Below are 13,645 nucleotides of genomic sequence, written 5' to 3'. Positions count from 1 at the left end.
TAAAAAGCAGAGCGACAGAGAGGGTTGGGGGAGGAGGAGGAGGAAGAAGAGGGGGAGGAGGACGTATCGGGGGAGAGGGGGAAGACAGAGGTAAGGAGGGGAGAGAGGAGGAGGAGGAGGAGGAGGAGGCGATGGAAAGATGGAGGAAAAACAACGAAACGGCGCAAAAAGGGAGGAGAGCAGAGCGGATGGGATTGACATGCATTGCGACTGCACACAAATCTGTGACTACTGACACACACATTCTCGATATATGAATGTATTTTTAGTACTCATAAGCACCTGAGCCATATATATTCTGAGCACAAGGCTTAAAGACATCTGAAGCGCACAAACATGCAATTATTCCTTTGGATAGCAGATGAAAACCCATGTAAAATCCCTTTGGAGGAATAAAAGAGACGAAAACAGTAGAGCGTCTCACTGTGCGTGATCTATTTCTGGAATTCTCCCTGGACCAGACTGGCAAAGACACACACACACACTTAATTAGCCATGAAGCTGGAGGATGCATCACACGCTGATTATGTGTGTGTGTATTCGTCTCGCACTACCTTGCATGAATGGCTGCACCCCCGATGCACCAGTCTCTGTGAGGACTTGGGTGTGGACTCGTCACGTTTGGTCCTGTTCAAACGAATCTCAACACACATGGGTTTATTTGCCTAAATCCTCTCGCCAGTGGCCGCCAGATATCCCTGCCTGTCTGGCGTTTTATGATTTTAAAAGCTACCTCAAAATAGGTGCCATTCAAATTCAGATTCAAACTTTTGCGAGACACGAGGCGCGGGTCAAATCTGCGGTCTCACATACATGCACGGTGTCAGGCTTTATGTAAAAGGTGAGGAAACACTGCAAGAGCAGACAGGTGGTCACGCCGCCTCACACATCCCAGCCTCTCCAAAACAAACAGATCCACATCAATGATAGTTGATATCTCTTGATGAGCCTATTCAAATGACACGCACGCTGCTGGATTTTGCAATGGAAATGAGGTGCATCTGTGTGTGATGACACCTGTGGCTTGGAGTAATACTACGTCTGTTTTTGCACAAATTGCTGGCAGCAGCTTTACATCTGCAACTAAAGTGTGGGTTATTAGAGGGGGCGACGGACGTCTTTGTCTGTGGTTAGTTAGACAAAGTGTACACGCTCTCAGTCCAAACCGCACAAGTGATACCTGAGACGCTCATGGAGAGAGCACAGGTGTGTGTATGACTGAGACAGACAGCATCGTAATGAAGCAGCAAACCACATACGCAACCACTACACACTTGCAGAGGAGAAGTGCCCTATACCTTGGCAACAGGGTCCATCAATCTTGAATGTAGCCTAGTTACCCAGCAGCCCCCTCCTCCCTCCAGCTCCCTCTTTCCTCCCTCCCTCTCTCTTTCTCTCTTTCTCTCCATCCTTCTCTCTTCTTGGTCCCACTGGGCACGCATCGGGAGACGGGGAGCTATAAATAGCCTCGGCTAGCCTAAGGCAGAGAGTCAGTCAACTCAAGCTAATGCAGCTACCGCTCGTCAAAAACATGCATGTTGTTATGATCTGCACTGTAAATGGGAAAGGATGCAGGAGTAATGAGCTAAAGAAAATGACAGGGAGCTCTGCATTTGCTAAATGTAGTTTTGTGAAAGCTTGGAGAGACAGCCGAGCTTGACCTTAGAGTGCATACTGTATGTTGACAGAGGCCTTTGTTATGTAGGAGAATGAGAATGAGATGTCTGTCTTTGCTACAGTGGCGTTGACAAAGAGAAACAGCGACAGAGAAAGAGAGGAAGGATGCTCCAGCCTCATTACATTCAGTGCACTTCCGTTCTGGCTGCTTCGTCCAGGGTGACTCCAGTGAGCAAGGTGATCCAGACAGGAACAATACGATTAATCAAACACGCCTCTCCTTGAAGAGCCTTTTCCTCTGGGTCGCAAATTTGCTTCCCGAGGGCACAGCGCTGACGTCATGGCGACTGATAAAAGAGAATGGGTGACCCCTGTGTGGGCCGCCACCAGTTTGCATCCCACGAACAGTCGGGAAACAACCATCTGACCCTCATTTCATGCTGGTAAAGTCGTAGAAACACAGCGGTAATGTAATTTGGCGTGGTGTCTTAGTGCTTCTTTGTGCTTCTCGGTGAATACCTTCATTTGATATAAAATCACAAATTAGTTGGGAATTGGTAATTAGACTGTGGGTGTCTGTTGCACATCCAAATCGAATTTAAGTGATGAGGTCAGCAGATCAGTTTAGAAGCCAAAAAACTAGAGGTTTGAGCTAGAAATGCATTCACTAAGTCACAAAAACTAAGATGCATGGGAATAAGCTTCAGAATCAATCTGTTGGTTTTTCAGTGTCAGCACTGATGGTAATGCCCATGTTAAATCTGCAGTTCAGATTTATGAATTTAATATGGCTGTGACTGTTGGATAAGGGTTCTGTGTGATTTGTTAGCTCATTCAAAATTTAAGGAGTTTAGAACTTCTGTTTAAAAAGCAGCAAATTTATGGGTGTGAGCTGCAGTTTGATGGAGAAGAGACGGTCAAAGCAAACTGTAGGTGGAGAAAACCTGCGGAGAGGCTGACACCTTTAATTTGTTTGATTGCACTTGAACAAATTTAACAGTGATTCCTTTTCTTCCTGATTAAAGAACAGTAAAACTAATTTCCAACTTTGACAACAGGACCTCTCACTGGCGTGTTCCTGTTGTCTAAATTCATTAAATCTTTTGAAAGGATTTCAAGATTTTACTGCACAACATGATGCATGCTGGTAGCGAACAAGCAACATCACCCTACGTGAAGGGTGTTGCAACACACTTTCTTGCAGCCATATTGGAAGTCCAAAGCTCTGCACCAGTGGCAAAGAAGTAGATCTGTGAAGGGTGTTTTCCTGACTTTTGCCCAGTGCATTCTGGGACACATTGTGACCCAGTGTAGCAATAATATCGAAGATGCATAGATATATGAATTATTGACCTGACCTATATGCACCACTTTTCATGTACGTTATCTCTCTTTATCCATATACTTAGTGATCACTTTCACACAGTCGATTCTTTATGGACGTCCATGATGGTCCTACACTTGTTGCTAGGAGATTTGTGATGCAACTGTAAAGCCTTAGTAGCTGGGCCTAATGCCTTACAACAACAAACACCCACAACATGTGAGATGACAGTTGCTCTGCATCTACTATGCATACAGAGTAACAGGTGCACCATTTAATACTTGTTATATTTTTCTTGACTTTTTCAAGGGTTTGTCTGTTTCAAGTCCCAGCAAAGATCAGACTTTGATCCAGTTGCATAACGGTAGGATTTCCTTGATGCCCAAGCCAGACATCCATGCTTCGTGTCAAGCCCTGTGGAGCGCCATGTCAAAAGGCACAAGGATAGGCCTCCGAGGCAGCAGTGTAAACCGTAATTGCCGCTGACAGCTCGTTGGCAGAACACAGTGTATCCAGTTTCTCAGCTGGGACGAGACAAAAGACACAGGGACAAAGGATGCGTCCCATTCCTTTCATTAGCTCATGTTCCCTCTCTGCTGTCTCTGTCCTACTATCAATTAAAAACAGTTTTTCTAATGTACCAGGACATCCACGCTGTATAAAGGCCATGATTAGGTGTTTGTTTTTGGAGGAGGATGGGTACAGTGAGAGGGGGTGGGTGCTGCACCCTATTTGCGCAAGGACAAAGCAGAGCTTGCACATGTAGGGAGTCAGTCGTTGCACAAGAGACCCCCTGGTTTTGTTCTGAGATGGACTGATAGTCATGTTCAGCCAAGTTGGTGGCACATGGGTGGTCAGAACTGACGAACCGTCTGGCTGGCAGGAACCTCATGTCTGTTCAGAGGGTTCGGCAAAGGGAGGGAGGGTGCGGCACTGTGGGAACACGCCGCTCAAGTGCATTTTGCAATCTGCCACAATTTCGTAATGTGGTTGTGTAGCATAGAAACAACATGTCAGCACAAGTGGACAGCAGACAAACGTGACAATACGGCTTGAAATTACCCTTGATGAGGCTCATGCTCGGATCACAATGACCGCCGCACAAAAGGCAGCAGTTGTGTCATGCGTGCAGTCGTCCCGTGCTCCGTTTTTAGCTGCACGACACACACGGCAACAAGCCGTTCAATCGTAAAGAGGAGAATCAACACGGGAGACCAAAAATAATGATTGTTTGTTCACCATGGATGCACGTGCGCATATCTTGTGTGTGTGTTTCTAAAAATAGACTCAGGGATAAGCCGGGCCCTCTTTATTGCAGTGAAAGCTTTTAACCCCTTCACCCCTGGATTTAAGCAGTGTGATGTGGGATTGCATGCATTTGGAGAAGAGGATGAAAAGGGGTCAGTGAATGGGTCTAGAATGGAAAGAGAAATGTAAATTCAATGCATGAACCATCTATGCACTATCTTCATATCTCTATAGGCAACCACTGCAGAGAAGCTTTTCACTTTTTATTTTACTTACTATTTCTAAACTTTTGAGAAGATGACTCATTAAGAAGCTTCGTTTTCACAGTTCTGCTCAGCAGTTACAGATCTGACACATGCCCAGGGAAACCACAGCCTTACTGTGGCAGCTCTACTGGCCCACTTATGAATTATGTGTCTTGCTCAAGGGCAACTCAGTTTCCTCACTTTCTCTTACTGGGGAAAGGGAACCTTCTTCACATTCACCAGTCAGTACAAGCCAGTGATCTTCCTGTCCCAAGTCCCTTCCTTAAATCTCTACGCCAACGTTGCCCTGTTAATAGTATCTGGCAGGTGTAATAAAAAGCAAATCCATAATATAGACTTATAGCCATCCAGATATCCGTGTCCGTACTGTGTGTAGTGTTTATAAAAGATGCAGTCAAGATCCAAAGATGGTCCAGATGAGGCAAAAATGGGCAAAGTCTAGTTATTCCGGAGAAATTAGCATCCAAAGTTGCTGGTTGGCAAAAATTACAATTCAAAAGTCAAATTCCTAAGAGAAAAAACACATCCTTGACAGAATGTGTTTTTCAGTAAGTACATACAAGCAGCAGGGTGATAGAGAGGGAGCCTGAGTTTTATTAGAACTTGCCCTATTAAACCTACAAGATTAGATTTTTGTCACGACAACAATTACCTTTAAAGTATGAGAACCCAGAGAGACAAAGCTAGACACTGCCTATTGGATTTTTTTTTTTAATCAACACATCAGATAGGACTGTGAGGACAAGCAGGCACAACACAGCAGGAGCAGAGATTTGAGGCCAAGATCGCCAGGATGCGAGTGTTTAACACCTACAACTCCCCTGGGACACAATTCTTTAAGACGTCGTCTGTTACAAACCAAACAGTAGACGCATGCTTCTACTTCTACTGTACAGTGTGGTACATCGTTCTGTGTCCCTTGTGTTAATTATCCCACAACAGCAAGGGAAGCAACCTCACACCAGGGTACAGACATGTGTGTGTCACAACCTTGTCTGTAGTACTGATTACGTCAGCGGCAGTCCCTCGCCATCCCTGCCAAAACTCCCTACTGATCAGATAGTAAAAGTGCACTCACAGTTGCACACACAATGACATTAATTAGTAGCTTCATATTCACCATTCAGACAGGAGAGTGATAATGTTAAGGATTACGGTTTCTCATATTGTAAACTTAGTTTAAAGGTGTCCTTAAAAAAAGAGCTTGCTCTTAATTGTATTCCCTGTATAAATAAAGGTTTGAATTGAATTGCATTAAATCAATATTCAAGTCTGACTCTCAGCAACAAAACAAATAAGCCTCTTTCTTAAAATTCAAACTGTTCCTTTAGTGGAAAACATTACAATGAAGTAATGCAGAAGTAAAAAGCCAAAACACAGTAACTACATAGTTGCTCAAAACTGAGTTAAGACCAGTATTTTATTTATTTATCTATTTAATATTTTTTTACATGTTTTACTGCACAAGTTTGCCGTGACTTAGAGCCAAGAACATTCCCAACAGTAAAAGCAAAGGCTACGTTAAGATAGAGCTAGAGGTTAGCTTGTGAGAAAGCTGCAGCTAGCTAAAGCTAAATGGATTTACTTCTTCCTACAAGTTTCCTGCAGCTAAATGAAAAAAAATATATATATATATATTATCCAACATCTTAGTTATCCCACATTAATGAGGCAGATGCTAAATCAAACCAGGAAACTAACCTATCTTAGCAGAGTAGCTGTTCCTGACTCCAGTGAAATTCATATAGTTTGACGTGGTTAAGCTGCTTTTAAGTCACATACTTAAATGATTATAGATGTATAGATAATCTACAACTATGTTTTGCTCGGGTTGGCCACCCATCCTCAAAATTTCATCACTGCACCTTCACCATTTCTTTTGTTTATTTCTCTCTGCCTTTGAACAGCAGTATGCTTATTATTTCACAGTGGTGCAAGCTACATGTTTGTGTTTTCATATCAGTGTCACGTCACATTACACTCTGCTTATCATCCACCACCTGACATTCTCGGAAAAAAATGAGACGAGGAAATACTTTCTTAAAAACATGTGGCCATACAAGTTTCAGTGTCTGCTCATACTGTTTCGTTTGTATTTGGATTTGTGTTTAGAAATCAACAAAGTAAAAAAAAGCACATGCAATTAAAAATTTATCTTGGAAACTGTCAGGTGCACAAACAGAACTGTGGTATTTTCTGTGTCCATAAATCTAATCTTGACTGCAAACAGAATTTCACTAGTTTGTATAAGACATAAATCTATATATGCAAAGCAATAAATCTACAGGACTGAAGTGACTTATCTAATCTTGGGTGCCAGCCGGAAAGATGCAAGCTTCTGACCCAGCTCATTTGAGTTTATTTTACTTTATTTTATTTCCCTGACTGTTTTTGTTGTTCTTCAAAGCCGAATAGAAGCTGTTGCGCTTGTAACCTAGATACCACTGAGCCTTCGAGGAAAGGAGCACTGTGTCAAGTTCACCAGTTCAGAGCCGTAAAAGGTGCTCACACCCACACAGGCGCTGCAAAATAAAGCAGTAAAAAATCTCATCTGAGCGCAGTTTATATCCTGCTTATGACATGCTTTCGATAGTGTTCGTGGAATATGTAAATTTTTTATTTTTTGCATAGAACATTGTAAAGTTCAAACCTCTCATTCACAAATAATCACTTACTATACCTGGCACTTACTTACCAACTACTTACTGGTCTCTCTGTGTGTGTGTGTGTGTGTGTGTGTGTGTGTGTGTGTGTGTGTGTGTGTCTGGGTGTCTATGTGTGTGTGTGTATGACTCATGTGCATACCCAGTTCTTGCTCCAGTGGTAAACACTGCAGACTTTCCTGAAAAGCCGGTGCATTTCTGACTAAGATAGATGAAAACAAATCATTGCCAGCTAGTGGCATCACCTTCCCTCTTTAATAAGACACTAACACCTCAGGAAGCTGGATGCTCTTTTCAAAATCATCTGTTCATTTTCACTCACAGTTGCATCAATCTCACACGAATCGGGTTTCTGCTTGGTTCACAACAAAGAATTGGCACGAGTGATGAATATGGACCAATTATTTAGATAAAGATGAGGAAATAACAACCCTAAAAATAAAATGATTTATATGAGCTTCTTGATTTAACCATTTCCCTGTAAATATGAACATTTAATATTAAGTTTCGTTACAACTACAACTCGTTATCAGGCACAACAAACAGATAATCATCACGTATTGTTATCAGCCCTGAAATTCCATATTAGTGCATCTCTAGTATTTATTGATTCATTTCTTTTCATAGTCTTTATGTCCTTGGAGAAGCGACTTTAAAGTACAAGACAAACTATTAAATTTAAGTTCATTTTCTCTCAATTTTGGTTTTTTTTGGATGAAAGGAAAATGCAACACTAAAGTGCAACAGAGATTTACCACGTCATTGCAGCATCATTTAAGGACAGAAGTAGCAATCAAGGTAAGTCATCAATGCAATCGATCTGTTCAAATTGTTGGTTGAGTTGACAAGCACTGATGCTCATTAATGTGTATTCTGACCACTGGTGAGTGAGCTTACATAAAGAACAATTCATGTGGATATTTGGCACTGAAGTGCTTTAATAACACACTACAACAGCTCAAGTACTCATCGTCATTGATTCTCCAAGTCTCTGAACTCTACTGAGGAGATGGACACCATTTGTGCAAAAGATATCCCTCATTGGAGAGCACTGTCTGACATGTTGCTCTGAAATTACATTGGATTCCTATTGGAGATTGCCATTGTTCTTGTCACTGTCCTTTCTATCTTTCGTGGATGTGGTCTGAACCCACAGAGATGTGGTTTGCTGCAGTCTCCCTCTCTATCCGAATAGGGGGAAACCAAGATTATCACCAGGAACTGATGAGCGTTCTTGGCAAGTGACCACAACCACAACGGTGCCCCAGAAAATTATGAGACAGACGCTCATATCTCAAGATGAACCCTGAGTTGAGGCATTTCTGAGTAATGGGTAACGTACTATCGAAAGCTAAGACCTAATGAATCACAAACCAAAGAATCATTAATTGACTGAAGATACTGAATTTAAGCTTTTTTGCTGTAATTTAGTCATTTAAGCTTTCATCCAAAACAAATGCTCAACATGGAGGTGACCACAGAAAAGTAAACAAATATGTTATTCAGCCACTACCCTGCTGTGCTGATGATGAACTATTATGCTTATGATTGAATATACCGTACTTCATATTGAGCCTAACTGTCATCAATTAGTGCAAATCACCCTAAGCGTGACAGAAACCACCTTGTTCGACCAAGCACAGTCGACATGCTAGCTTATTGCTAAGCACGAGTGTAAAACAAATGTCACCGGCTAACATGCTAAAGCCCTTGGTACACAGAGTAATCACTCCTGTGCAAACACTCACGGCTGTTTACAGATACGCCTGCAAAAAGACTGATGTGAAGGCCTTATCAGCCTGACCCCCTTTTGTTCTGGGAAATATAAACCCAACAAAGCGTTTTACATTTCACTTTTCTAGGAAGAGATTTATGGTAAATGGTGTTTAATCTAAAAATCCCACTGCTGCTGTAATAAAGAAAATGAGTAAGTCCTGGATCAAAAACACGCGTGCTGGTAAGCTCATTTACAGATTACAAAAAAAATGGCACACAAGCAGGCAGGCACGCTCACAAACACCCGCAAGAGCTGCTGCATGAGGGTGAACACAGACACACACACGTACACACACACGTACACACACACACACACACACACACACACACACACACACACACACACACACACACACACACACACACACACACACACACACATACACACTCAGGGCTGGTAGATGATTGTAAATAAGTGCAAAGCAAGCTCAGGAAAAAAAAAAGTTGGCAGCTTTGAGTTACACTGCAAATACAAGAGTACAACAAAGCTGTGGATCTGAAAGTCTCATTGTTCACCCTGAGTACAAAGCCAATGTTGTCTAATTGCACTTAATGTAAAACACATTCAATTCAACAGGGACAGCAGCAGACAACCCTGATGCAACCTGAAGCCACAGGATCAATGTCCTCGCATCCTTTGTTCAAAAGGACAGTTATAACACAGAAATCAAACTGAGGCATCGCTTAAGACAGAACAGATTCCTCGCCCTCTCACTTCACCGCCATAAACATTTCAGTGAAAAAAGAAGCCACTGGACAAGCCTGACAAGCGCCACAAGGCCAGAATGCTGCACATTCTTCACATTTCATGCCTTTAAACGCGTCTTGGCTGCCTGTTTCTGTCTCTCTATGCGCCGACATCCAACAAGACCGTCTCTGAGCTGTCATTCAAACAAGAGAAGCAACACCTCAAATTGACGCCCACACTTGGCAGCGCTCTGAGGGCCGAGATTGTCTCCTCTGAAGGCTTTTCAGAGGCAAACAAGACAGTGAGAAACAGAAACAGCAGCTGCAGGTATGAGTCGTCCCTCCTGGACTCACACACAAAAAGATCACAGCTAGTCTTGTTTTGGTGAGAGGTGAGTTAACATGAGGGAGATCCTGGGTAGGCCCCTCCAGTGGGAAGCCAACTGTGGGGATGAGAGGCAGTGGAGGGCAGGGTGGGAATTTAAAAACAGCTAAATCTTATTACATTTTGACAGGAGCTGGTTAGTTTATCTGCTATCAGCTGCTGCAGCCAATGGGCAGAGAAGAATGAAGTTTCCTGCCTTGGCTGTGTTCAGCCCTGGGCATCGATTCAATATCATTGTTTGTCTTCTTCCAACAGAATCGTATTGTGATAAAATAATGACAGAGGAACTGTATCATTTCACAAAATTATACAAAATAAAAGCAGTTATTGATCTGTGCGAGTACTTGTTGCCATTTTTACACATGAAGTTCAGTTTACACCCCCCCCCCCCCCCCCCGTGCAGTGTCGTGTCGGTTGTGTGTGTGTGTGTGTGTGTGTGTGTGTGATCGAAGGCTAGTGAGTGGCATTATGGGAAACGTTGGCTCCACTCCAGTGCTTGACCCGTACAAGTCAGGATATCTCAGTCTCTGCCGCTTATGGAAGTGCAATACTAACAAATTAAAACTTAATGATGCTAACTACTCCAACTAACTGTCTTAAAGTCCATTCACAGCCATAATTTTAGATATCATAACTCTATCTTAGGACTTCTCAAAGCTTTCAAGACACTCTTAAATTGTAATACTTATAATTAATGAGCTCAGAAACAAATTAGAGGAATACTGTGAAAGTCTGCACGACTGGTTTGATTTCATTTTTAAGAAATTTCTAAAAACTGACGACTTCTAAATCACAAAAACAGCCCTGACACAAATCAACAGCCTTGGATTTAAATATATGAAATATATTTTAAGACTTTTCAAAACCTTGTGGTCCCAACAGAACTGTATATAAATAAAATATTTTTTATCACAAAATGTGTTCAAAAACAAACTAGGAGAGGACTGTGAAAATCTGGTTTAATCTTATTTTTACTTCTAAATTAAAAAAGAGCCCAGAAGCAAATTAGCAGCTTTAAATTTAGATTTTCTTTTAAGCCTTGTGGATATTCTATTGTATATTAACAAAATATTTATTCAAATTTCTCACAAAATACGCTAGCAAACTATGTGAGTGAACAGGACTGGTTTAATTTTCTTTTTTATAAAAACTTCCAGGTTCAAGACAAAAAAAATTAAGAGTATCAACGCTCATACTTTACTGTATATTCACACTTATTTCAAAGCGATCAACACGTTTGACTACTTAACATGACACTGACACGCAGATATCACTGTCAAAATCCTTTCTCAGTATTAGCAGGGCTTTCGTTTTGCCAGTCTTGGCTGTGATGGAGACGAGTGAACGTGTGGGAGAATTAGAAAGGGCTATCTAATGACTACTGCTGAGCCACACTAATCCAAGGTTGATCTAACAATATAATGTGCTTGGCCCTACTTGGTTAGAGGGGAAGTGAGTTGACACCACAGCAAGATGTCATCTCTGGGAGGTAAAACAGCGAACACGTGTGCACCAGAGTGTCTTTGGTGTGTTCAGACGTGTCAGTGATGGAGATGTTGGAAGGCTGAAGGCGCCGGCTGAGGCTGCAGCCCATTCTTATCCCTTGGGGCCCGGTGGTTACCTCAGCTGCGGTATTTATAGTGCACACACTCCCAGGTGTACAAAGCAAACATGGGCGACACTGTCAGGTACCACAACGACCTGGGCAGGAAGCTAACCTTTTCATCTGCCAGCTGCTTACCGAATTATTTATCAGTTCGCTAAAACACAAGCCAAAGCTTCTAAACTGAGCTTGATTAGGTGTCAAAGAGGAAAGCAGACTCTCCTAATGAGCCTGTGTCATAGACATTTTTTTCTCACCCTCTGGAGGCACATTCATATTGAATCAGGAAAATTAACAGCCATAAGACCAGATTAAAATGTTATATTGCATTTTAGCGAGCTGCAATCTGTCTGTGTTCCTAATCAAAATGTTCACATATATCAGCACAGCAGATGTAGCAGCGGAGAGATTTCCCTTAATGTGACTGTACTGAGGAGCTACATTCTCATTACTCCACAGTTACAAACTCTTTCTATTAAAGATTCCCAGCATGCAGCAGTGATGGATCGCTGTTTTTTCAGTGCAGACGCCGAGAAGATGCTACAAAATTTCATCGACTGCCTGCCGCTCTGTCCCTTTTAAAACCCTCCTTACAAGAAAATTGATTTTTTTTTTCAACTTAATCTCTCGTGTTTTATCCTTCACTTGTACATGTGCACTAAAGTGACAAATAACAAAAAGTTTACACCCACATTCAACAACTTTCATTTGGATCATCACTACCTATCCAACTGACACATTAGGCTTTTAAATGCAGAGTTAATTTCCAAAAACATGAATGAATAGCTGCAGGAAATAGGCAAATATCAGCTGGATGCATTGATCTAACCTTTAACATAAGACTTTAAATGACACAGAAAAAACTGTTTAGTCATATTGTGATATTGCACCTTTATCCTAACTGTGTTTAGCACAGGAAAGACGTTTTAATTCCCACCTGGTTCAAAACAAACATGTGTAATAGCAGAAACAAAGCGCTTACCTTGGTGGCTGTGTGATGTCATCGCTGACAGGTCGGTCAGGTGGCTGTCCACAGAGTACTGCAAGCGAGCACCCAGCTTTGTTTGTGTATTGCAGATGAGTGTGCGTGTGTGTGTGCGTGATTTACAGGGTGGTAATCAGGAGGCCACTATCCTGCCAAAACTCTGTGTGTGTGCGTGTGTGTGTGTGTGCGTGTGTGTGTGTGCGCGTGGGTGCGTGCGTGTGTGTGTGTGTGTGTGTGTGTGTGTGTGTGTGTGTGTGTGTGTGTGTTTAGGCTGATCCAACACTCAGGACGGCCCCTCAAGAATCTCTCAAGGCTGGAAACAGGAAGCAGACGTCCAGCTGCAGCCAATCCCCATGAGGTTTTTGATTTGGTTACTCCAATCAGAGCGGCAGCTTGATGTCTCACACCGGTACCAACCTAACAGAGAGGAGAAAAACACTTTATCACTACTTTTCTTTAAAAGAAATCTCTAGTTGCTGATGTAGTAACACCAGTTTTCATCTGATATTTCAAGGCTTTTATTTATACTGGTTCCATTTCATGAAATGAAGTTTGTAGATCTTAAATTTGTGAAAAAGATATCACTTTATGAGCTGAGGGATGAGAATTTGTAGCAGGAGAGGAAAAGCTGGATATTAATGTGCGGCGCACACACAGCTCGATTTTCAAGTTATTTATAGTATTGATTTTTCAGTGACATTAATTTGGAGATGACAACTGTTGACTGAAGTCCTGGATTCCACTTACAGTATAGAGCCAACATGTCTTGGCCATCTATAAATGTTAGAAGAACTGTGACAGTTTTAAGTCCATCAAAGCAATTACATTTCAGTTTTAAACACTCTAGACTTGTGTAAGAACAAGTGTAATAACTGGACTGCTAGACTTTCCAAAACCTTGGTAAAAATAATTTTTTAATACCAACACAGAAAATAGATTATTCAAATGGCAACATGCATTGTGGATCATGCTGGAGTACAAAATAAGCAGCCACAGATGTTAAACGTCTTCTAACTTCGGTGAGTAGATAGTAGGAAGTATCACTTAAAACTGAGTAATTATTCTTATTTATTTATGTTTATTGAGCCAAA

General features: G+C 41.9%; 1 protein-coding gene across 1 annotated transcript in view; it reads right to left on the bottom strand.

The window, feature by feature from the left end:
* Positions 1 to 12,698, bottom strand: part of LOC111236691 (histone deacetylase 4-like) — a 51,945-nt gene extending 39,247 nt beyond the window's left edge. The window contains exon 1 of the mRNA XM_022765515.1: positions 12,552 to 12,698. Coding sequence (XP_022621236.1) covers positions 12,552 to 12,573 — 22 coding nt within the window. The 5' untranslated portion in view covers positions 12,574 to 12,698. The remainder of the gene's footprint in view (positions 1 to 12,551) is intronic.
* Between the last annotated feature and the right edge of the window lie 947 nt (positions 12,699 to 13,645).

Source organism: Seriola dumerili, unplaced genomic scaffold (genome assembly GCF_002260705.1).
Source record: "Seriola dumerili isolate Sdu_G_001 unplaced genomic scaffold, Sdu_1.0 BDQW01000716.1, whole genome shotgun sequence".
Classification (NCBI taxonomy): domain Eukaryota; kingdom Metazoa; phylum Chordata; class Actinopteri; order Carangiformes; family Carangidae; genus Seriola; species Seriola dumerili.
This window is presented reverse-complemented; position numbering and strand designations above follow the sequence as displayed.